The following is a 21,136-nucleotide window of genomic DNA, read 5'->3' as shown; positions in this document are numbered from 1 at the left end:
TCCTCATCAGTTATTTCTCCTTATGTTGGTATTAGAATGTGTCTACCTTTTGTAGCCTTCTGGGACTGAGTCTTTTGTGTCTATGTTGGCCTTGAATCATTCGAAGGAAGTGGATGAGTCCCGAAAATGTTATAATTTTGAAAGTGGCCACACTTGGACATAACTCAAGTATCATTCTCAGTCTTGGGCTGTACTTGCCCTCATCTTAAATTAGCTTCCTCCTTCTTATAGTGAGGAAGTACCATGAAGCTATGTCCTAAGCAGATAGAAGAACAGTTATCCATCTGTAGTGACCACATGGCTGTATATACATCTGTATCTCAGCAGGCTGAATTTAAATGAAACCTTATCTTTTAAAGTATCTGCAGAGGAGGAATGGAGTTACTCAGAAGAGGAGGAAGGTGTGTCCATTTCAGTTTATAGAGAGGAAGAAAGAGAGGAGGAGGAAGAAGCAGAGGTTACAGAATATGAAGGTAAACAATGCAAATAAGCTAGAGATGATCTGGGGTTTTGATGAGGTGTTTTCTTTCACAAATTGTCTACAGACCAATGAAAAGAGACAGAAAAAAGTGACACAAATTCAGTGAACATCTACCAGTCTCATTAAATGAATATTTTGATCAAAACACAAGATTCAGGAGGATTATACTAGATTAGAGAAATCCAGTGTATTTCTTCTGCATCCCTTCTTACTTGCCTACATAGAATAAAAGAGGCTTCATATTTATATATAATTAATCAGGGCAGGTATCTCCATATACATATATCCTTTCATTAAACAGGACTTGGCTTCAGCATGGTGGGCTGGCATAAGCTTTACCTTAGTAGCCTAATGCCTAATTGGTGTTTCTCAAACATTGCTTGTACCACAATCCACAGACAGAAATATATTTTATATTATAATCCTTTAATTTTTTTATTCTAGGCATTTAAAAAATACAAGTTATAATCCATTAAGTCAATTGCAGAAGTCACTATAATGTCTTAAAATGTTTTAAAATGAGCAAGAAAATATATTACCTCATTACATTCCAGGAGTCAATGCCATATTTGTGAGTCTGAAGCCCTGAACACATAAGGCTTTCCTGTATTTTACATATGGAGAAAACCATTGTGTTATATATGGGATCAGACTGACTTGTTACTCAGATCTTTTCATACCTATAATGCTAATTATCTATAGTTTCTTAAGGACAGAACCAACAAACTATTCCACTGGGATATTTTTTCAATGAATTAAGGCAGCACCAGGTTTCCAACTAAAATCCAGCATTCTGGCTAGAGCCATGTGGCCAAAAGAACTTTCCTAAGAAAGTTCCTAAGGTCTGCTTTTAAAGAGAAATCAATAAGCTCCTTAACCAAACTAACTCTCTCCCCAGTGAGAAGATGAGTAGAATTGAAGTACATTTAGATGTCCCAAGTATCTGTTTTTATCTGTCTAATAAAAGATGGCACACCATGCCCCTTTTTTCACTTGGAACAAAAGCCCATGTAAAAATCCAAGGTGCCATAGTCTTAGTGGAATGCCTTGGAATAGGCCAAGATGGGACATGACTCCCAGGAGAAAATCCATTAACTCTGTTGTGCTTCCTGGAAGAGGCCATGATGGTGGACATAAGTCAGGAAGCTGGTAGATTTGAAGACGACTCCATCTTTTCTAAAAGTGTTTGTAAAACCAAACATAGTCTGATTTCAACTTTTGACACTATAAACTTCCTTTAGTACTCCAGACTCTAGTTAAAAGGAGAAACACTGTGATTATTTTTATGTTCTCATTATGCCCCAAAGAAGGGTGGCTTGTTAGGTTTACTTTCAGCGTAAGGAGCAGATATGTTTTTAACCAGACACTTCTATTCCTTATTTAACTTTGACCAGGCATGGTGGCTCATGCCTATAATCCCAGTGCTTTGGGAGGCTGAGAAGGGAGGATTGCTTGAGCACAGGAGTTCAAGACCAGCCTATGCAACATAGCAAGCCCCATTCTACAAAAATTAAAAAAACAGCTAGGCATGGTGGCATGCACCTCTAGTCCCAGCTACTCAGGAGGCTGATGCAGGAGGATCATTTGAACCCAGGAGTTCGAGGTTACAGTGAGCTGTGATTACACCACTGCATTTTAGCCTGGGCAACAAAGCAAGACATTGTCTTAAAAAAAAATTAAAACTGTATACACTTAGGCTCAAAAATCATGTGAAGCCTCCTGCCTCTTCTACCATACCTGCCACACAAAACTGGCAGGGAAAACAATATGGAATATTATCTTACAATTCACTTAAATCCTCAAGTATGTTTCTGCCCTGTGGCCTTCAAATCTACAGTGCTCTGCTATTTGTGAAACTCATCTTCAAATTCTTCTGTTCTTATTAACTCAGCTATTATAATCGTTTTTTGTCCCGTACTTGTCCTGTTGTTGCTGTGGATATAAGCATTATTATCTGTATGACACATTTGAAAATTAAGTTAATGAAACCTATTTCCCATTTCCCATACTCTTCATTAACGCATGTGCTTTGATTAAAATGCTCTTTGAGTATTTTAAATAGGAACAAGCAGGGGTTTGGCAAGGGTTAAACTTTTGCTATTTTGATTACTCTTTGAAGTGATAAATTAAAGCTAAAAATAAACATGAAAAACACTGTAATTTATCTTCTTTAAAACTGCTGTCTTTAAAGTGATGGAAGAGCCTGAGGAATATGTTGTGGAAGAAAAGCTGCACATTATTTCTAAGAGAGTGGAAGCTGAGCCAGCTGAAGGTATGCTGACTCTTTAATTAGTTTTATCCCTATGTTAGCTTGTCTCCTTCTTTATGTTTCCTCATAGCTAATTTGTCATCCATATTGCAAATATTGATAAATATCATGTCTAATAAAAAGATCCCTTACACTTTTATCGAAAAGAAATCTCGACATTTCTACAAACATATTTTATAATCTTTTCAAGTGACAGAGAGGCAGGAGAAGAAAATTGTACTGAAACCAAAAATTCCTGCTAAAATAGAGGAGCCTCCACCAGCTAAAGGTATGATTTCTTTCAAAGAAATGCAACACTATTTATTTTAATGTATATAATAATACTTTCATATTTGCATAACTATCTTATGCATAACAATTTGCATAACTGTCTACGTTTTGTCAGAACACATGTATGAACGTATTTACTGAGTATAGTCATTAACGTTTGTATATATGTGCAATCTTTTCAAAAAGTGAGTGCTAAGCCCCACAACTGTGTCACTTCATATGTAAGGCAAACTCATATTCTTAAACCTAATCTTTCTAAAGTTCCTGAAGCACCTAAGAAAATTGTGCCAGAAAAGAAAGTTCCTGCTCCAGTTCCTAAAAAGGAAAAGGTGCCCCCACCTAAAGGTATATTGGATTTTATTTTATTCTTCAAGACTGTCTTTTTTTAATCTTAAATTGATACATTCTTCAGATTTTTTAAACATTAACCAGAAAATAAGTGTGCCTGTGTTTAGTGTTTTCCATATCGTATGTTTGACGGTATTGCCTGGTATCTTTTAAGTGCCAGAAGAGCCAAAGAAACCAGTTCCAGAAAAAAAGGTTCCTCCAAAAGTCATTAAGATGGAAGAACCTCTCCCAGCCAAAGGTAAACAAACCTCCCCAGCAGAAAAACTAGGAACATATGGCTTGTCTTTCTTTCTCTCTGCTGCTGTTCTTTGGGTCATACTGTTTATATGTTGGTGGGTGACAATGGTGTCTTTGGGTAGAGTATTACTTGTGATGTTTTTGTGTGTGTGCCTTGTAAATTCTTCTATTCTAAAATCACAGTACTTTCTGGCTAGTATATTTTTTATGTCCACTTTAATATAACTCCCTAATCCTAAAATTATCTTTTAAGTGACTGAGAGGCACATGCAAATTACCCAGGAAGAAAAAGTTCTTGTTGCTGTAACTAAAAAAGAGGCGCCTCCAAAAGCAAGAGGTACATCCGCCCTTCCATTATGCACAATATTGTACTTGCCCTACTCTCTTTACCAAATACACTGGTTATGGGGGCTGGTTTTTGTTGTTGTTGTTGATGTTGTTGTTGTTGATGTTGTTGTTGTTGTTACAGTTGTTGTTTTATGTTTGAAATAATGAAAATGTCAAGTGTTTATGTTTGGGCTACTACTATATGGCTGCCTTTTTGTGGTTTGAAAGAGGGAAACAATACTTTAAAGTGAAATCTCTCTTTAAAGTGCCAGAGGAACCGAAGAGAGCTGTCCCAGAAGAAGAAGTTCTGAAACTCAAACCTAAAAGAGAGGAGGAACCACCAGCTAAAGGTATACTGACTCTTAAAAAAAAAAAAAAAAATCAAAATAAGCATCCAGACACTAAAACTAATCTAGTGGAATAGGTTCCATTAGAAAAAAAAAAGACATAGTACAAAGTAAGCAATATAAGTTTGTTAATGCATATCACTTCAAAACTAAACATTTTTGATAACAGAAAGTACTTTTTTCTTAAAAAAAAGTGAGGCTTCTTCTAAACGTATGTGAATAATTTTCCTTAATCTGTATTTGTCTTCTAATGTCTTTTCCATATACTAAACTCATCTGCCTAGATGCTTGCTTTATGTGGCAATCTCTGATGAAATTTTTAATTTTTTCAATTCTGAATTTTCTACATTGTACCAATAGAGCTAAGGAAAATGTCTTAGAATTAAGGTGAAGAAACTATTCATGTAACATAGGTTTCTGTCTAATGCTTCTACTTTGATAGTCATTATTTATGCTGTTTAGTTGTCTTTTTAAACTTTTATAAATACTACTTGATTTTCCTAAAATTATTCAATGTCTTTGACGTACTTCATATGTATATTAGAGTAAGTTTATTTCCAAGTCTATTGATTTTCTTGCTTTTTAAATGAAAGTTTAATCAGGCACTGTTATGGTTGTCTTTGTCCTTGAATTGTTTGAACAAAATTTCTCTTCACACACACATTTTCAGAATCTTGCAATTCACTTTTAATAATTACTCCTTTAAAGTGACTGAATTCAGAAAAAGAGTGGTTAAAGAAGAAAAAGTATCAATTGAAGCTCCAAAAAGAGAACCTCAACCCATCAAAGGTATATTGAACTTTGATTAAGTAATGTGAGGCATGAAACTATCTGGCTCTTTGCCTTCTAGTTCCCAATCTGACTCCTATACTTTATTAGCTTATTGTTGACTAAGGGCAGGGTATATAACATTTGAAATCACAATTGCTAAATATACTCTATGATACCTTGACTGGCCAAAAAAGAACAGTCAGGGTCTCCCATAATCAGTGCATGAAACAAACGCAAAAGAATAAAATCAAAGCACATTGTTACTATCAGTCATCCTTAAAAGTGCTTTAAAGTAAAGTGCTGCCTGTTGTTAATATTGTTTCAGAAGTAACTATAATGGAAGAAAAAGAAAGGGCTTATACCCTAGAAGAAGAAGCTGTTTCAGTACAACGGGAAGAAGAATATGAGGAATATGAAGAATATGATTATAAAGAATTTGAGGAGTATGAACCAACAGAAGAATATGACCAATATGAAGAATACGAGGAGCGGGAGTATGAACGATATGAAGAGCATGAAGAATACATCACAGGTATGAGCAAAACTGCAAACTCAAAACCACACTAAATATGTGCACACTCAAACAAGATAAAACAAGATAAATCATAACAAGATAAAAATTTGGATACCGAAAGAAATTTGGAAAGAACTTTGTTTCATTTCGCAAATGTGGAATTTTCTTCTTTGATAACTTCTAGAAAAAATTTTAAAAACCCTCTATAAATCTTAAGGTTATTGTTAGACTTTTGTTCTGGGAATAATCTAATACCCCCCTCATTTTTGCTCGTATGCAAAATAGCAAATGTCCCTAAGTTTCTTTTTCAAAAAGGTTACAAGTTTATCTTCAAGTGCCCATGATCATTCTAGTATATGGTTAAAAATTTCTGAACATCCTTTATTCTAAAACTTGCTATTATGGAGTATGATAGGCTATTGAGAAAATGTATTTACCCACAGGGTTCCCATTATCAAAACTTGACAATGACTGCTTCAAAAGTTAAGATAGAGATGTAAGCTAACACAAGCTGTTGTGTTTTACCTAATGAAGGTCAAATTTGTTGGCATATAGTTTGGGCTTCAAATTGTTTATTTTACTCAAAGAATAAATCTCTAATGAAATTTTGAAATGAATCAATCTTATTTCACTTATTCAGTCTCTGATGTTTCATAGCCCAACTTTGAGAACATTCTACATAGTCTTACTGATAGCTTTAAAAAAACCATATTATAGGGGAGTTTCAGCCAGGAATTTATCTACCTGAAGTGAAATGAGAATTTTAATATGTAAGAATTACCTAATTAAAGAAAATAGCAAGAAGGAAAGGGCAATATGAGCTTGTTCTGCTTGGATCTCTGATTCTTGCCTACTTCAATAGGCTATGGCTATACTGTAGATAAAAGAGATTATTTCAATTATTTGATTCCTTTTAAGAAATGTTTAAACTTATATTCTAAGTCTAACATGAAATACCTTGTATGTACTTTTAAAGAACCAGAGAAGCCTATCCCTGTAAAGCCTGTCCCAGAAGAACCAGTTCCCACAAAACCAAAGGCCCCACCGGCTAAAGGTAGAGTGAAAAAAACATTATTACCTGTAAGAGATCTTTGTTTCCTCCATGTCTGTCCTACTATAAAAATATATGTAAAAGTGGCAGTGTACAAATTATGTGTGTGTTTGGGAATATTATGTTGTATTTGTCTTTCTTAACTTTTTTTTCTTGCTAGCCTTGAGAAACCTGTTTCAATTTTTAAAATCTCTTAATATTGATATTTTAAAGTGCCGAAGAAAGCTGTCCCTGAAGAAAAAGTACCAGTGCCCATTCCTAAGAAACTCAAACCTCCACCACCCAAAGGTACATTACTGAGTAATAATCACCAAAAACAACTTTGTTATGTATGTTCTAAAATCATGTCTTCCTGGCCCGTCTGATGGTCTGTGTTTTTGCTGAGTAGGATGTTCTTGTCCTGATTCTTACATTTCAGTTTTTTATGTGTATTTATTACATAGTATTCAAGGAGTTGGTTTTAATGCTCTTTAATAATTAATATCTTTAAAGTGCCTGAAGAACCAAAGAAAGTTGTTGAGGAAAAAATACGTATTTCAATTACCAAACGTGAAAAAGAGCAGGTGACTGAACCCGCTGCTAAAGGTATAATGATTTCCTTCCTCGATTGTGATCTTTTCTGATGCCTCTTTTGAAATTAATGTAACTATGATTCATTTCATTTTGTTGTTTCATGTCTTTTAAATTAGTTGTCAGCAGAATGTTGGATGTAAAAATGTGTAAATACAGGATAAGAAGATAATACCTTTAAAAGGAAAAATTATTTCTAAATACATCCATAGCCTGTTAGCCAGTGGCTGTGTCCTGCCACATGGCTACAATACATATAAAATAGAATGTTTGGGTTTAAAATCAGTGACCATTTGGCATATTCCTGATTTACCTAAACAATGTAATGATACCATAATATTCACCAAGCTTTGGTAACTGTTTATTCATTCTAAATTCATTTTGAAGATTTTTTTTAAAGCTAACCAGTTTCCAGTCATTTTCCCCCTGATTCATACTAAGTATGAAGTATACTAATTGAGAAGTAAATTTCACTTTTCAGGAAGGATATTTCTTTCAAGCAGAGATACTTGAACACTAAACCTCATTTCACATTTGGGCTCTGCTACTTCATGTTTACTTGGGTACTTCTGTGTACTTGTATTTATATGAAGCTCAGAATCCTTTCCACAGAGAGTATATAGTTTCTTAAAGATGAACAATCGCATATCTATCTCATTAAAGGAAGATACATTATTCTATCTGCTTAAAGCACAGCAAAACAAGCATTGGCTGGGTGGCCTTTTTCTGACAATAAAATTTCCTTATACTTCATATTTCAAGTGCCCATGAAGCCCAAGAGGGTTGTCGCAGAAGAAAAAGTACCTGTCCCTAGAAAAGAAGTAGCACCACCTGTTAGAGGTACCTAATGGCACTCATTTTAATGTTTTGTTCGTCTTTTGCTGTTGCATTCCTCTTCAGTTCTGTGTGTGAAAACTTCTTTTGTGGGAAAAGTAAATCTTGTCCTTTCATCTGTTATAAATGGGCCTGTGTTTCTAAGGTGTCTTAATTTTGTTGAGTCATTGGCAAATGTCCAACTTAAAGATAATATCTTTAAAGTGCCAGAAGTGCCTAAAGAACTTGAACCGGAAGAGGTTGCCTTTGAAGAGGAAGTTGTAACCCATGTAGAAGAATATCTTGTAGAAGAAGAAGAAGAGTACATTCATGAAGAAGAGGAGTTCATAACTGAGGAAGAAGTGGTGCCAGTGATACCAGTCAAAGGTAGATGATGCCTCCTGCAAAGGGCTGTGCAACAGCATCTTTGGAGTTTGGGGGTCTGATTTGGTCAGATTCTGGGGGTTATTGGCAGCACCAATGATTGCTTACTTTAAAGCAGATATTTTTAGATGCTGAAATATGATTTCTACAGGTGCTTTTCACATTTTATTTCTTTCCTGCAAAATTTCCAACATTCTTAATAATATCTTTAAAGTGCCTGAGGTACCCAAGAAACCTGTTCCAGAAGAGAAGAAACCTGTTCCTGTTCCCAAAAAGAAGGAAGCTCCACCGGCAAAAGGTACACCACCATTCATTGACGGGTATCTAAGAGACTTCATCTGCCTAGAAATAGTTAACTTTCTTCTGAGTTCAAAACCTTGTGTGTGTGTGTGTCACTGTCCGTTGTTAAAAAACATTAGCTGTGTTTTATATGGATGTGTTGTTACTAGTAGTTAGTACTTAACAATAAACAATATCTTTAAAGTGCCTGAGGTTCCTAAGAAGCCAGAGGAGAAAGTTCCTGTGCTTATTCCTAAAAAGGAGAAGCCTCCGCCAGCAAAAGGTACATCCTTATAATCCATCAATGGAATAGCATGATAATTCACCCATGCAGCATAACTTGGTGAGCCATAGCAGATCTTTCCCCATGACAATATTAACAACATTAATGCCATGACAAGCGCCTCTCAACTGGCCACAGGAGCAGTTTACCCGGTATTCATCTCTGAATTTTACCATCAAATTATGCTTATGCTCAATGGTTGGCTCCTCCTCTTTAGTGGAAAGTTCTTCAAGTAAAATACATTCCTTTTGCATATCAAAATGGACAAAACCATCATTTACCAGGCATTGTGTCTTGTCTTTATCACCAGTCCACGTTTTTTTCAGTGTTTTTTATTTTAATTTTTGTGTATTTTCTGGCCTTTGTTTTGTGGCTATTATAATTTTCAGTCTTAAAGTGAAATTGATAGAATATCTATGCTGCTTCAGTTAAGGCCTTAAATTGCCAGCCTTAAAATCTTAGCTATGGGTGAAAAATGTGACACTAAATCTATTTGATATCTTTGAAGTTCCTGAAGTGCCCAAGAAACCTGTGCCAGAGGAGAAAGTACCAGTACCAGTTCCTAAAAAGGTGGAAGCTCCACCTGCCAAAGGTACATGAACTTGCAATGTTGCAATATTTTTATTTCACATTTGCATATGGGTAAAAATTAATTGGTTTAATTCTGTACTCTTTGGGATGCAACTCTTTAGAGAAAATTAAATATTTTATTTTAAAAATAAAATGCTTCTTGGAATACCTTTGTCATACTTTTATTACCTTATCTTAATCTTTTGAAACTATGCTTGGAATCAGTATTTTTATGTCGTATAAAATTTTTCTCTAAATCATTTCGTTAAAGTGCCAGAGGTACCCAAGAAGCCTGTGCCTGAGAAGAAGGTGCCAGTTCCTGCTCCTAAGAAAGTGGAGGCTCCACCTGCAAAAGGTACATAATTTCATCACTTAGAGTACTTGGGGGAAAAAACTCACATCTATGTATACTCACATACAAATTTCCCCATTACATTGTACATTTTTAAAGTGTCTATCTGGTTAGAAATATGTCAGATATTTTGTGATTCTTTTTCATATCTATTGCTGTAAGACATTTTAAAAGAACATATTCCTAAATATAAATAATATCTTTAAAGTGCCAGAGGTGCCCAAGAAGCTCATCCCAGAAGAAAAGAAACCAACACCTGTTCCGAAAAAAGTGGAAGCACCACCACCCAAAGGTACATTAATCTGTAACAGAGCCATGGTAAAAGACAAAACTAACTGGTGTTATACAGCCTTACTAATTATAATTAATGCTTAGTATTTATGTTGATAATAATTGATGCTTTGTGATCACAGAATATTTGCCTTTCATAAGCTTCTTCATTGTTGTGAATATTTTACATAAAAGTGATGTTTGTACCCTTGAATAAATATCTTTAAAGTGCCAAAGAAACGTGAACCAGTTCCAGTTCCTGTAGCTCTACCTCAGGAAGAGGAAGTTCTATTTGAAGAAGAAATTGTTCCTGAAGAGGAAGTTCTACCTGAGGAAGAGGAAGTTCTACCTGAGGAAGAGGAAGTTCTACCTGAAGAAGAGGAAGTTCTACCTGAGGAAGAGGAAGTTCTACCTGAAGAAGAGGAAGTTCTACCTGAAGAAGAGGAAATTCCACCTGAGGAAGAGGAAGTCCCTCCCGAAGAAGAATATGTACCTGAGGAAGAAGAATTTGTACCTGAAGAAGAAGTCCTTCCAGAAGTTAAACCTAAGGTGCCAGTACCTGCACCAGGTATAGCAGCTCTTCTTGGAATCATCAAGGCCTCTTTTGTGTTGAATTCTGCTTTCCCATCCTTTTGTTCATCTCCAGTTTTATCTATAATCCTTTAACCTCTGTGATTGACCATCTAAATCTTAGAAAACATTCCAGACATGTGTGTTCTTATTGTGTATCTGCCTTGTGTATCTGTCTATTGTAAATTATCTAAATGTCTTTTCAAATCACATATTATGTTTACTTGTTTGTGGTCTTATTCTCATGTGTCTCTTTCATATATATATATACATATATATATATATGTATATATATATATATATGACCATGTATATGTGGTTTTTAATGCCTTCAAATGAAATGTTTTTAAGTGCCTGAAGTGCCAAAGAAACCTGTACCAGAGAAGAAAGTCCCTGTTCCCGCTCCTAAAAAAGTGGAACCTCCACCACCACCCAAAGGTACACCTCCCCAAAGTGAATACACATTCTTCACCCATAGCTTCGTCACATAAATTATGATGAAACTGGGTTTTAGGAAAATTATGTTTACAAAATGGATAATCACACAGTTACATATTTACTTCTAACGATGTTCAGGAACACTGATATCTACTTTTTTCACTGATACAAAGCAGTATTCAAGAACAAAGATGAAAGGAAGCATTGTCCCAGAACTGATACAAAAGTTCTGATTTCATATCATTTGATTAAACATCATAGTTTTCATGGAGATATATTTAAATATATATGAATAAGTATACTATATATTTAAACGTATTGAAAACTATTATGAATAAATATTCTTAAATTTCTTCCTTCAACCATTTATATTAAATGCCTTTTTAACACCAGGCTAAAAAGAAAAAAAGATGAATGTATTTATCAAAACACAGAATAATAGTTATGTCTTCTAATACATATATATAAAGGGCAGCCCAACAGGTTTTGATTTTAGCGTTGACTTTACACCTTGTTGTATTACTCTCAGCGAGTCCTTTAACCAACCTGAGCCTGAAGTTATTTTCCTGTAAATTGGGGATGCTAATATCAGTCTTAATGGGCTCAGCTATTATGGTGAGAATTAAATAAAGTAAGGTATTAAAGTAGTCTATCACTGAATGAATAGTATCCAGATTTAACATATTCAATCAGCTCATAGTACAGGACAGAATTAATATATTTGTGCTTTAAAGCTCAATAATATTTTCTACAAAAGATGCTGGCATGGCTACTTAAAATCAGCATAACCCTCCCATCAGGCCATATAGTTATATAATCAAATGAAATAGTAAAGCTGATCTTTTATTGGATATCAACGATTCAGAAATACTTTCTAGACAATAAATTACTAGTGAAATTTAAATGGATGAAATGATATTAGGTTGGTGCAAAAGTAATTGCGGTTTTTAGCATTAAAAGTAATGTCAAAACCGCAATTATTTTTGCACCACCCTAATAGCATCTGTCCTCTGATAATGACATATGCTGCTGGTCCCTTGCTTTACAAATCCCAATTACATTACAATATCTGGGCTCCCAACTAGCATTACAGACCTGTCTTGAGCGACTGTTACACATTGGTCTTTCTGGGTGTGGGGTCTTCTTGGTTTCTCTTTTTTTGTCCTTCAAAATAAATCCTTATCATGAAATGATGTCTTTAAAGTGCCTGAAATTAAGAAGAAAGTGACAGAGAAGAAAGTGGTCATTCCCAAGAAAGAGGAGGCTCCCCCTGCCAAAGGTATTGCTATTCCGAAGTAAATTAGACCATGCCATTTCCTTCCTTCACCTATAAAAGTCAAAATGTCCTGTTTCTGTATTTGTTAATACAACTTATATTACTGCTGTGTCTACTTGTCTTTGTGTGTGTGAAACTGAACTTATAAAATAAAATAATATTTTTAAAGTGCCTGTGGTACCTAAGAAACCTGAGCCAGAAAAGAAGGTCCCTCCTCCTGGTCTTAAGAAAGCGGTGGCCCCTCCTGCCAAAGGTACATCATCCCATAACAGGGATGTGTTTGCTGCACCGATGTTGAACTGTGGTTCTATCCACACAGGACATTCAACATAAATGTGTGCATTGTATGGTCTGTCATTCACATTCATCATTTCTGACTCTGTTGCACCCACGTTTGTGTCGTGTCCATTTTTTCACTTGGTGTTGGTGTGTTTTACATCGTTTCTCTATGTATGTTGTTTCTAAAAAATAAAAATGTATCTTTAAAGAGCCAAAAATAACTAAGGAACTAGTCTCTGAAATACCCATTTCTTCGTACCCATTTCTTCCTACAAAAAAAAAAGACAAAAGAAAAAAGAAATAGAGGCTCCAGCAGTAAAAAGTAGAATTTCTCTTTAATAAACCCTTAATCTTAAACCGCAAACCTTTTTATTCTTTTCTCATTAACCGATTCTGTGAAATGTCAATGTTTCATCTTGTGTATGTGCCTTGTGATATTTACTCTCTTATGTTGGAAACTGGAAACCTGGTCTTTATTCTTCTTTGGTTCTTGCATTTTAAGTGTCTAAAATAATCAATGTCTCTCAAGTTCCTGAGGTGCCTAAGAAGGTGGAAGAAAAACGAATCATTCTCGCTAAAGAAGAGGAAGTTCTACCAGTTGAAGGTAGATAACTTTCTGAGAAAATAACATTTCAAAGTCATCTTTGTCTTATTATTGTCTAATATTTGAAGTAGGTAAATGTAAAATTTACCCCAGGAAATCAACATATTCAGATTCTAAAATAAATTATTATTAACCTAATAGAAATTGGGCAGGCAAATTAATATTATTTGAATCTCTTTGCATGTTCAGCCTGTTTGTCTGTTTGCTATTTGTTTTATTTTAATTAGAATTCATGAAGGGAAACTGTATTTGCTGTGGGAAATTTTTCATCAAATGACTTAGTAGGCAATTGTAAAATAAGCTTATCCAAGAGAAATTCCAGTTAAGCCTGAGTAACTGGTGCAGAAAATCTGATTTCTACCCTAAGTGGCTGTTTGACTTCAAACAAGTCTTTCATTTAAAAAAAAACAATAATAATTTTTTTATTATTATAAATTATCTGAAGTCCTTTCCAGTTCACAAATGCTGGGATATGCCTAACATATTTTGAAGACCCAGTAGGGATTTTTTAAGGACTAGTGAGTTTACACAAGCGTTTCGAAGGCTGAGCAGTTTTCAGATATTATCACTGTAGTCTAATATTCAAAATAATTATAAAAATAATTTACAAAATAATAATCTTTTTAAAGTGACTGAGGAGCCTGAAGAAGAGCCTATTTCAGAAGAAGAAATCCCAGAAGAACCACCTAGCATAGAGGAAGTTGAAGAGGTGGCACCACCTAGAGGTATAACCGCTTTTAAGGATTGAACATTTAAAATTCCTGGTGTTCCAAATCTTTCTCAGTAGCTAAATCTAAGATTCACCAGTATGCTTTTCTTATATCGTATCCATGATAAAGTGAAGATTAATTATTCCTGGCACCTGAATCTATGTGTCCTTTTTTTACCCTAAATTTTTCTACAACATCTGCAATACAACTAAGAATGAGAGATTACTATTTTGTTATTGGCGATTGAATTTTTTTCTGACCAGGCCCTACTATAATAGTTTCTCCTAGATTTCAATCCTTAATTTTGTTTTTAATATTCATATGGGGGGAATCTATTTCTCTGGTGAAAGTGTTCATTTTTTTAGAAAAATCTTTAATTTACTATTCCTGAAGAGTGTGATAATATTTTGCGTAATTGGTATTACATTTGCTTATAGGATTTCTAAGTAATATTCTTTACACCTCTAGGGTTCCTACTCCACATTTATTATTACCATTTAGGTTGCTAATATCTTTTAAAAATAAGTCAATGTTTTGTGATATTTATTTATTGGTATATGGGTGGTGTTCTGCTCATCACATGCCACTTTTCAAAATGTTCATAAAATTTCTTTTAAGTGCCTGAAGTGATTAAGAAAGCAGTACCTGAAGCACCTACTCCTGTTCCTAAAAAAGTGGAGGCACCACCAGCTAAAGGTATATCAAATCCTCATTATTAATATCTTTAACTTCCCATTAATTTTCTTTCTTAAAAGCAACATTTTCTTTTTTGACTGCCTTCTTATAATCATTTAGATAGTGAACTGATTAAGGACCAGTAAAAATATAACTCATTCCATTTCTTTAATCTTTTCTAGGATGTTAACGAATAATTGTGTGCATGTGTTTACGTATGAATTATTCTAGAAGCTTCTTAACTGAGAATTTTAATATATTAGTATGTCTCTATATACTTATACACATAGCAGTGGATCCCTCTTCCCCACATTTTAGATTTTATTCCATAAGTGGAATGGAGTTTTCTTCTGTGTTATAATAATTATTTTACTATATTTATTATTTTATGGAACAAATCTAATGCTTGGATAATAACTATTTTAAAGAGCCTCACGTCCCTTTTGTAATGTTTAGCCCAAGCATTCAAGGTTATTACAAAATGTCTACTTTTCCCTGCTTCCTAATTCACTTAATGCTTCAGACAGTGCACTTAAGCAGTTAGATTATGCTGTCCCTGTCATAGTAGACTCCTCAGCTAATAGAAGAGTGCACAGCAGAAAGTGAGGCCAGTGTCAGGGCTTAAATACTCTACAATGGTAATCACTTCAAAAAAGTCTTCATCAAGTTAAAAATAGTAAAAGTGAGTCCATATTGGTAATCCCTGTTATTAAAAGAAAAAAAAAAGAATGGCACAGGTACTTTGTGGACATTTCTTCTTCTATAGGAATGTTAGAACAAATGAGTGATTTGAGAAAGTATCTTTATTGCCTCTAAAATGGATGTCCCACAGTACAGAGTGACTTCTGAAAAACTTTAATTATTGTAATGTTGGCGTTGTCTCTGGTGTTTTTATTTCATGTGTGTTATTGAACATTCTCAGCTAACTAAAACACCTAATATCTTTAAAGTGTCAAAGAAAATTCCTGAGGAAAAAGTACCTGTTCCTGTTCAGAAAAAAGAGGCACCCCCAGCCAAAGGTACATCTTCTCTTTTAAACCTGACTTCCTCTTCTGTCTTTTTTCGTTAAGACTTTTATGTTTCATGTCTCTGTGTCTTGATTGTTTTTGATGATTTTTGTCTATGAAAGCTTGCTCTCGACAGTCCTAAATATTAAAACTGTATCTTTAAAGTGCCTGAAGTACCAAAGAAAGTCCCAGAAAAGAAAGTCCCAGAAAAGAAAGTCCTTGTGCCTAAAAAGGAAGCTGTTCCCCCAGCTAAAGGTATTTTTGGAAAGATCCTGGATTTTCGTGTATTGTTGCATGCAATCCTTTATTCAGTTTTAAAAATATATATTTTGAATGTACATCTTTGTTTCTTCAGTGTTTAAAAAAATAAGTCTTAAAATAGATGCTCTTTCAGGGAGAACTGTCCTTGAAGAAAAAGTATCAGTTGCCTTCCGCCAAGAAGAAGTAGTAAAAGAAAGACTAGAATTAGAAGTAGTAGAAGCAGAAGTGGAAGAAATTCCGGAAGAAGAAGAGTTCCATGAAGTTGAAGAATATTTTGAAGAAGACGAGTTTCATGAAGTAGAAGAATTTGTCAAATTAGAAGAACATAGAGTTGAAGAAGAACACAGAGTTGAAAAAGTTCATAGGGTAATAGAAGTTTTTGAGGCTGAAGAAGTGGAAGTATTTGAAAAACCAAAAGCTCCACCTAAAGGTATAGGGAATTCTTCAAATACTACAAATTCTTATATCTTGCTCTAACTTTCCTTTGAAAGTAAATTTTGTGTTCAGTTTGGAAGATTAGAAACCCCATGAAATACTTTAAACATGAGTTTAAACTAGTTGACACAAAGATTAATATCTCTTAACCACACGGAGTATAATTTTAGTAGATGATAGTAATATTTGATATCCACTTATCTAAGGAGGTCACTGTATGAATTTGGGGATTATTTTTTAAATCTGACTAAGAATGTTACACAATTGTTACAGGTACCAAAATAACTGACCAGTGTCATTGGTTAAGTGAAAAAGAAACTCCTCAGTTCACTGAGGAATTTACATGTTCAGGCAAAATAATCACTGCTTTAACATTTCAGTCAACTGTTCACAAACTGAGAAATACTTACCAAAAGCTTTTGCCAGTTTATGATACTTTCATTAGAGAAACAACATTAAGGAAGTGAAGTATTGTTAATGGCACCTGTATTCTAGCATACTGTGAAGACAAGCCATAGCACAAATAAGTTATCTGCAATACCACTCTAGATCTTGCATAAATTAATAATATATGTGTAATATGAAGGAATGGGTGTGTGTGTATGTGTTTAGCATATATAGCAAATTACAATATACATGATATTTAGCGAATCAAAGCTCTTTTGGAAATAAGTGTGTTATAAATTTAAAAAATATAGATAAAGAATTTTGTGACCCCTCATTGTACTAACGTTAGTAGTAGTGCTCCAAAATACTTCAAGAGTTCATTCTAAACCAAAATACTAATATCTTTGAAGGGCCTGAGATATCTGAGAAAATCATCCCTCCAAAAAAACCGCCCACTAAAGTTGTTCCTCGAAAAGAGCCACCAGCTAAAGGTATCTTCTTTGTGAAAAATTACTACTTAACTTTACATACAATAGCACCTTGGTTGCTTTATAAGCACAAGTTTGCATTCCACTTGATGTCTTTCTTCTGTATTTCTTGTTTCTGACATGTCTAAAACAAACTAATATCTTTAAAGCAGCTGAGGGTCCAAGGGAAGTTCTACCAAAAAAAGACAGTCACTGTTGTTATACCTAAAACAACCAAAGCAAATATCTCTAGTAACCAAACAGTGAGCCCAAATTTCCTCCTTTGGTGCTATTTGGTTATATATTCACTAACATGCTTACTGATAAACACATGTTTTTCTATTTATTATTAATTATATTAACCTGGCAAATATAAATACATAGTGAATATGTGTTTAATGTTCTTGCTTTGTTCATTTTTGCAAATCTCTTAAATTTCACAATAGAAATAAAAACTATCTAATAAATAATATAAACTTATTTCTTTAAAGTCTCTGAAGCATGTGAGTAAGTTATCACTGAAGAGAAGGTAGCAACTCTTCCACAAAAACAAACAGTAATAGCACCAGCTGAAGGTGTACTGTTAATTTTTCTTCTCAAGTTCTTACCATTCTAACATGGGAAATTTCCCTGGATTTTTGTTATTATATATTTTTTAAATTCAATGTATTTGAAATACTGTAATGTATTTGATGAAGTGATGTCTGCATTTTATATTGTTGCCGTGTTCTGTTCTGTGTTTATATCTCTCTTATGCTCTGCTTGTTAAAAAATTGTATATTTAAAAATAAAAGAAATTATTACTATTATCTTTAAAGTACCGGAGGTGCCTAAGAAAATTGTGGTAGAAGAAAAAGTACGTGTTCCTGAAGAGCCCAGAGTTCCACCAACTAAAGGTAACTGGCTTTTCTCGTTCATCATTAATATAAAATCCTTTTTTATTCACCTACTATGTAAGAGAGACCTTTCTCTTCTCAATGCCACAAGATGGCTATGAATGACATAAACTTCAATTTATGTTCTATAACATAATCCTGCCTTTTGAGGCAATGTTTTAGGCATAAAGACATAAGCCCAAAGTTATCATTTGTATTGATCCTCTTATTTAATAACTAAATAATATTGATCCCTCAACTTCTCTTTCAAAAATAATTCATTTTGGAAGCTCTTCTGAAGTAGCTCTGGAAAAAAAAAAGTGTGCTCTAAATGGCAATAGAAAATGATACTATCTCCAAAGAGCAAAGTGTTTCTGATATAATGAATCAAGAACTCATCGACAAGGCAATTCAGAGAAATGCAATGACTACATTTGACTTATAGTTGACTTATAATTGAGGGGTTTTTGGCATTCATCTTGTTAGATGCCCCTTCTAGGCTTGCTATGTTTACACCCAACTATAATGTTCTGAAAAAATAAGATAAATAAATATCTTTAAAGCACCCGAAGTACCCAAGAAAATTGTCCCAGAAGAAAAAGTTCGTGAAGCTGTTCCGAAAAAGCCTGAAGTTCCACCAGCTAAAGGTATACAGTGATGCTAATCAGAACATGAAATAATTCTTGATTTAGTTTTTCATGGTTTAAAGTGAATGTGTGTGACATTAAATCCTTGTATTTTGTATCTTATATTTGTTATCTGTAACAATTAATATACTAATATCTTTAAAGTTCCTGGGATGCCTAAGAAAAGTGTTCAAGAAGAAAAATCACCTATTGTTATTTCTGAAGACACAGAGATGTACAGTGAGTGTAGAAAAATTAGTGGTTCTTTTTCGTTTCATTTATGTCCTTAAATTCACTATGTTTGTCTTTTTAGCTTTGAAAAGTAAATATACTAAACTTATAAAAGCCTAACATGCCAAAAATATATGACTCAAATAATCTTAGTGTCTATTATCATCAGACAAGTTATATTTCCTCACCAATTTAAAAAAGAAATACTCTACTTACCAGAGTGTATGATTTCAGAAAAGTCAGTTGTCTTGTTAAATTTTCCTAACCTATTCTGTATACAAGTGTCTTTTGCTTTGAAGCAATTTATTTTCTCAGATCATGAAGTAACTTAACTCCATAATATTTTAATTGGATTTTATAAAATCAAAATGTTTCACCATTATTTTTTTTTTACTCTTGACAACCATAATTGGAAACATTTTGGCAAAACTGCTCAAAGGACCCTAGGTTTACAAGGCCACTCAAACCTCAAAAGAATTCTCAAGACCTTTTTTTTGGGGGGGGGTTTCATACAAAATTAGGTTTAAATAATTTGAATTATGAAATAATCCAAATAGTAAAATATTGTGAATAGAATACTGTTCAACAACCTGAATAGTAAAAGTGACAGTAGTCAAAATATTCTTCCTTTTTTTTTTTTTTTTTTTTGAGATGGAATCTCACTCTGCTGCACCCAGGCTGCAGTGCAGTGGCACGATCTTGAGGGCTCACTGCAACCTCCGTCTCCTGGGTTCAAGCTATTCTCCTGCCTCAGCCTCCCGAGTGGCTGGGATTACAGGCGCCTACCACCAGGCCCGGCTAATTTTGTGTATTTTTAGTAGAGACAGGGTTTTACCATGTTGGTCAGGCTGGTCTCAAACTCCTGACCTCAGGTGACCCGCCCACCTCAGCCTCCCAAAGTGCTGGGATTACAGGCATGAGCCACTACACCAGACCCTCTTCCATTTTTTTAAATCTGAAAAATTTCCTGTTGAAACTCAACTTTTTTGTTGTTCATCCTGTTATACTAAGTTGGGATAAAATAATATAATCACTTCCTCCTTTGAATATCCTTTCTATTCTTGACTTTAGTTATTGTTTTCAGACAGTTTTTCTTTCTAAAGGCTGGAGAAATTTTTGTTGTCTTTATTTGCCTTATTTTCTAAGTATTTAATTTTTTTAATTTTCTGCCTCCAAACCCTAAATGGCTTTTACATTCATATTAAACTGTGAAACCATATATTAGATGTGATTTGAAAATATAGATAATGAGGCTTCTAGAAAGGGAAAAGACTTACATGAATTTCTAGTAGGTCAAATATCGGAGAATTCTCAATGTGCAATTCAGCATCTTCCCTGTTCTTTATAGACAAATCCATTAAAAATAAGACCAATAGGACAATTTTACCAATAACTTTCTTAAGGCAAAATGAAGAATTATATAGTCCTTGCCTGAACAATTCCTCCATTTTATTATCATCATCATAGAGAAATGCTTAGAGTCTTATAACATGAAACTGGGAATGAGGCTATCCCCAGCCAATGCATTCTAGCCACTAATTTGCCTCTATGTGCTACTATTAATTTTGGTGATGAATGTGGTATTATATATTATATTTTTCTTAATACACTTCTTTATCCACCTTGAAACCTCCTAATTATTTAAATACTAATATCTTTAAAGTTTATGAAGCATCTGAAGAAGCAGTCCTAGAAGAAAAAGTACTTGTGACTCAACCTCAAAAGACAAAACCCAAACTAGCAAAAGGTATATAACACCAATGATCCACTCTGAAGAAAAATTATTTTTTGGCTCCTTTTAAAAAGCTCAATATTTTTCTTCACCATTTATAAATATAACTATACTCATATCTTTTAAGTGCCTGAGCCACCCAAGAAAGTTGTTCCAGAAGACAAAATATATGTGACTATTCCTAAAAAGAGAGAAACACCAGCAACTAAAGGTATATTTCAAATACATCAAACCCAGATGAGTATCTTTAGCTTTATGACTCAAACATTGCATGCTTTTTATAATTTACTGTTTTTACAACTTTTAAATGTAAACCTACTAATATCTTTAAAGAACCTGATACAACCAGAGGCATTTTTCCAGAGGTGGAGCCACCTGAGGCTATTCCTGAAATTCCAGAACATCCTCCAACTGAAGGTATAATTCT

The 21,136-nt window shown here is 34.0% G+C and overlaps 1 protein-coding gene across 1 annotated transcript in view; it reads left to right on the top strand.

Annotated features, from left to right (window-relative positions):
- TTN (titin) overlaps window positions 1-21,136 on the top strand; it is a 280,746-nt gene that overhangs the window by 117,057 nt on the left and 142,553 nt on the right. The window contains exons 124-158 of the mRNA XM_063595464.1: window positions 360-473; window positions 2,673-2,753; window positions 2,941-3,018; window positions 3,282-3,365; window positions 3,523-3,606; window positions 3,859-3,942; window positions 4,199-4,282; window positions 4,988-5,068; window positions 5,376-5,582; window positions 6,541-6,618; window positions 6,829-6,903; window positions 7,108-7,200; window positions 7,948-8,025; window positions 8,224-8,385; window positions 8,597-8,680; window positions 8,867-8,944; window positions 9,453-9,536; window positions 9,786-9,869; window positions 10,075-10,158; window positions 10,366-10,704; window positions 11,058-11,144; window positions 12,349-12,423; window positions 13,229-13,303; window positions 13,933-14,028; window positions 14,632-14,709; window positions 15,639-15,707; window positions 15,861-15,950; window positions 16,090-16,386; window positions 17,189-17,269; window positions 18,064-18,141; window positions 18,684-18,767; window positions 18,912-18,986; window positions 20,641-20,724; window positions 20,837-20,920; window positions 21,043-21,126. Coding sequence (XP_063451534.1) covers window positions 360-473; window positions 2,673-2,753; window positions 2,941-3,018; window positions 3,282-3,365; window positions 3,523-3,606; window positions 3,859-3,942; window positions 4,199-4,282; window positions 4,988-5,068; window positions 5,376-5,582; window positions 6,541-6,618; window positions 6,829-6,903; window positions 7,108-7,200; window positions 7,948-8,025; window positions 8,224-8,385; window positions 8,597-8,680; window positions 8,867-8,944; window positions 9,453-9,536; window positions 9,786-9,869; window positions 10,075-10,158; window positions 10,366-10,704; window positions 11,058-11,144; window positions 12,349-12,423; window positions 13,229-13,303; window positions 13,933-14,028; window positions 14,632-14,709; window positions 15,639-15,707; window positions 15,861-15,950; window positions 16,090-16,386; window positions 17,189-17,269; window positions 18,064-18,141; window positions 18,684-18,767; window positions 18,912-18,986; window positions 20,641-20,724; window positions 20,837-20,920; window positions 21,043-21,126 — 3,573 coding nt within the window. The remainder of the gene's footprint in view (window positions 1-359; window positions 474-2,672; window positions 2,754-2,940; window positions 3,019-3,281; window positions 3,366-3,522; window positions 3,607-3,858; window positions 3,943-4,198; window positions 4,283-4,987; window positions 5,069-5,375; window positions 5,583-6,540; window positions 6,619-6,828; window positions 6,904-7,107; window positions 7,201-7,947; window positions 8,026-8,223; window positions 8,386-8,596; window positions 8,681-8,866; window positions 8,945-9,452; window positions 9,537-9,785; window positions 9,870-10,074; window positions 10,159-10,365; window positions 10,705-11,057; window positions 11,145-12,348; window positions 12,424-13,228; window positions 13,304-13,932; window positions 14,029-14,631; window positions 14,710-15,638; window positions 15,708-15,860; window positions 15,951-16,089; window positions 16,387-17,188; window positions 17,270-18,063; window positions 18,142-18,683; window positions 18,768-18,911; window positions 18,987-20,640; window positions 20,725-20,836; window positions 20,921-21,042; window positions 21,127-21,136) is intronic.

This window comes from Pan paniscus, chromosome 13, assembly GCF_029289425.2.
Source record: "Pan paniscus chromosome 13, NHGRI_mPanPan1-v2.0_pri, whole genome shotgun sequence".
Taxonomy (NCBI): domain Eukaryota; kingdom Metazoa; phylum Chordata; class Mammalia; order Primates; family Hominidae; genus Pan; species Pan paniscus.
Note: the sequence above shows the minus strand (reverse complement) of the source record. Positions and strands in the feature narration are given on the sequence as shown.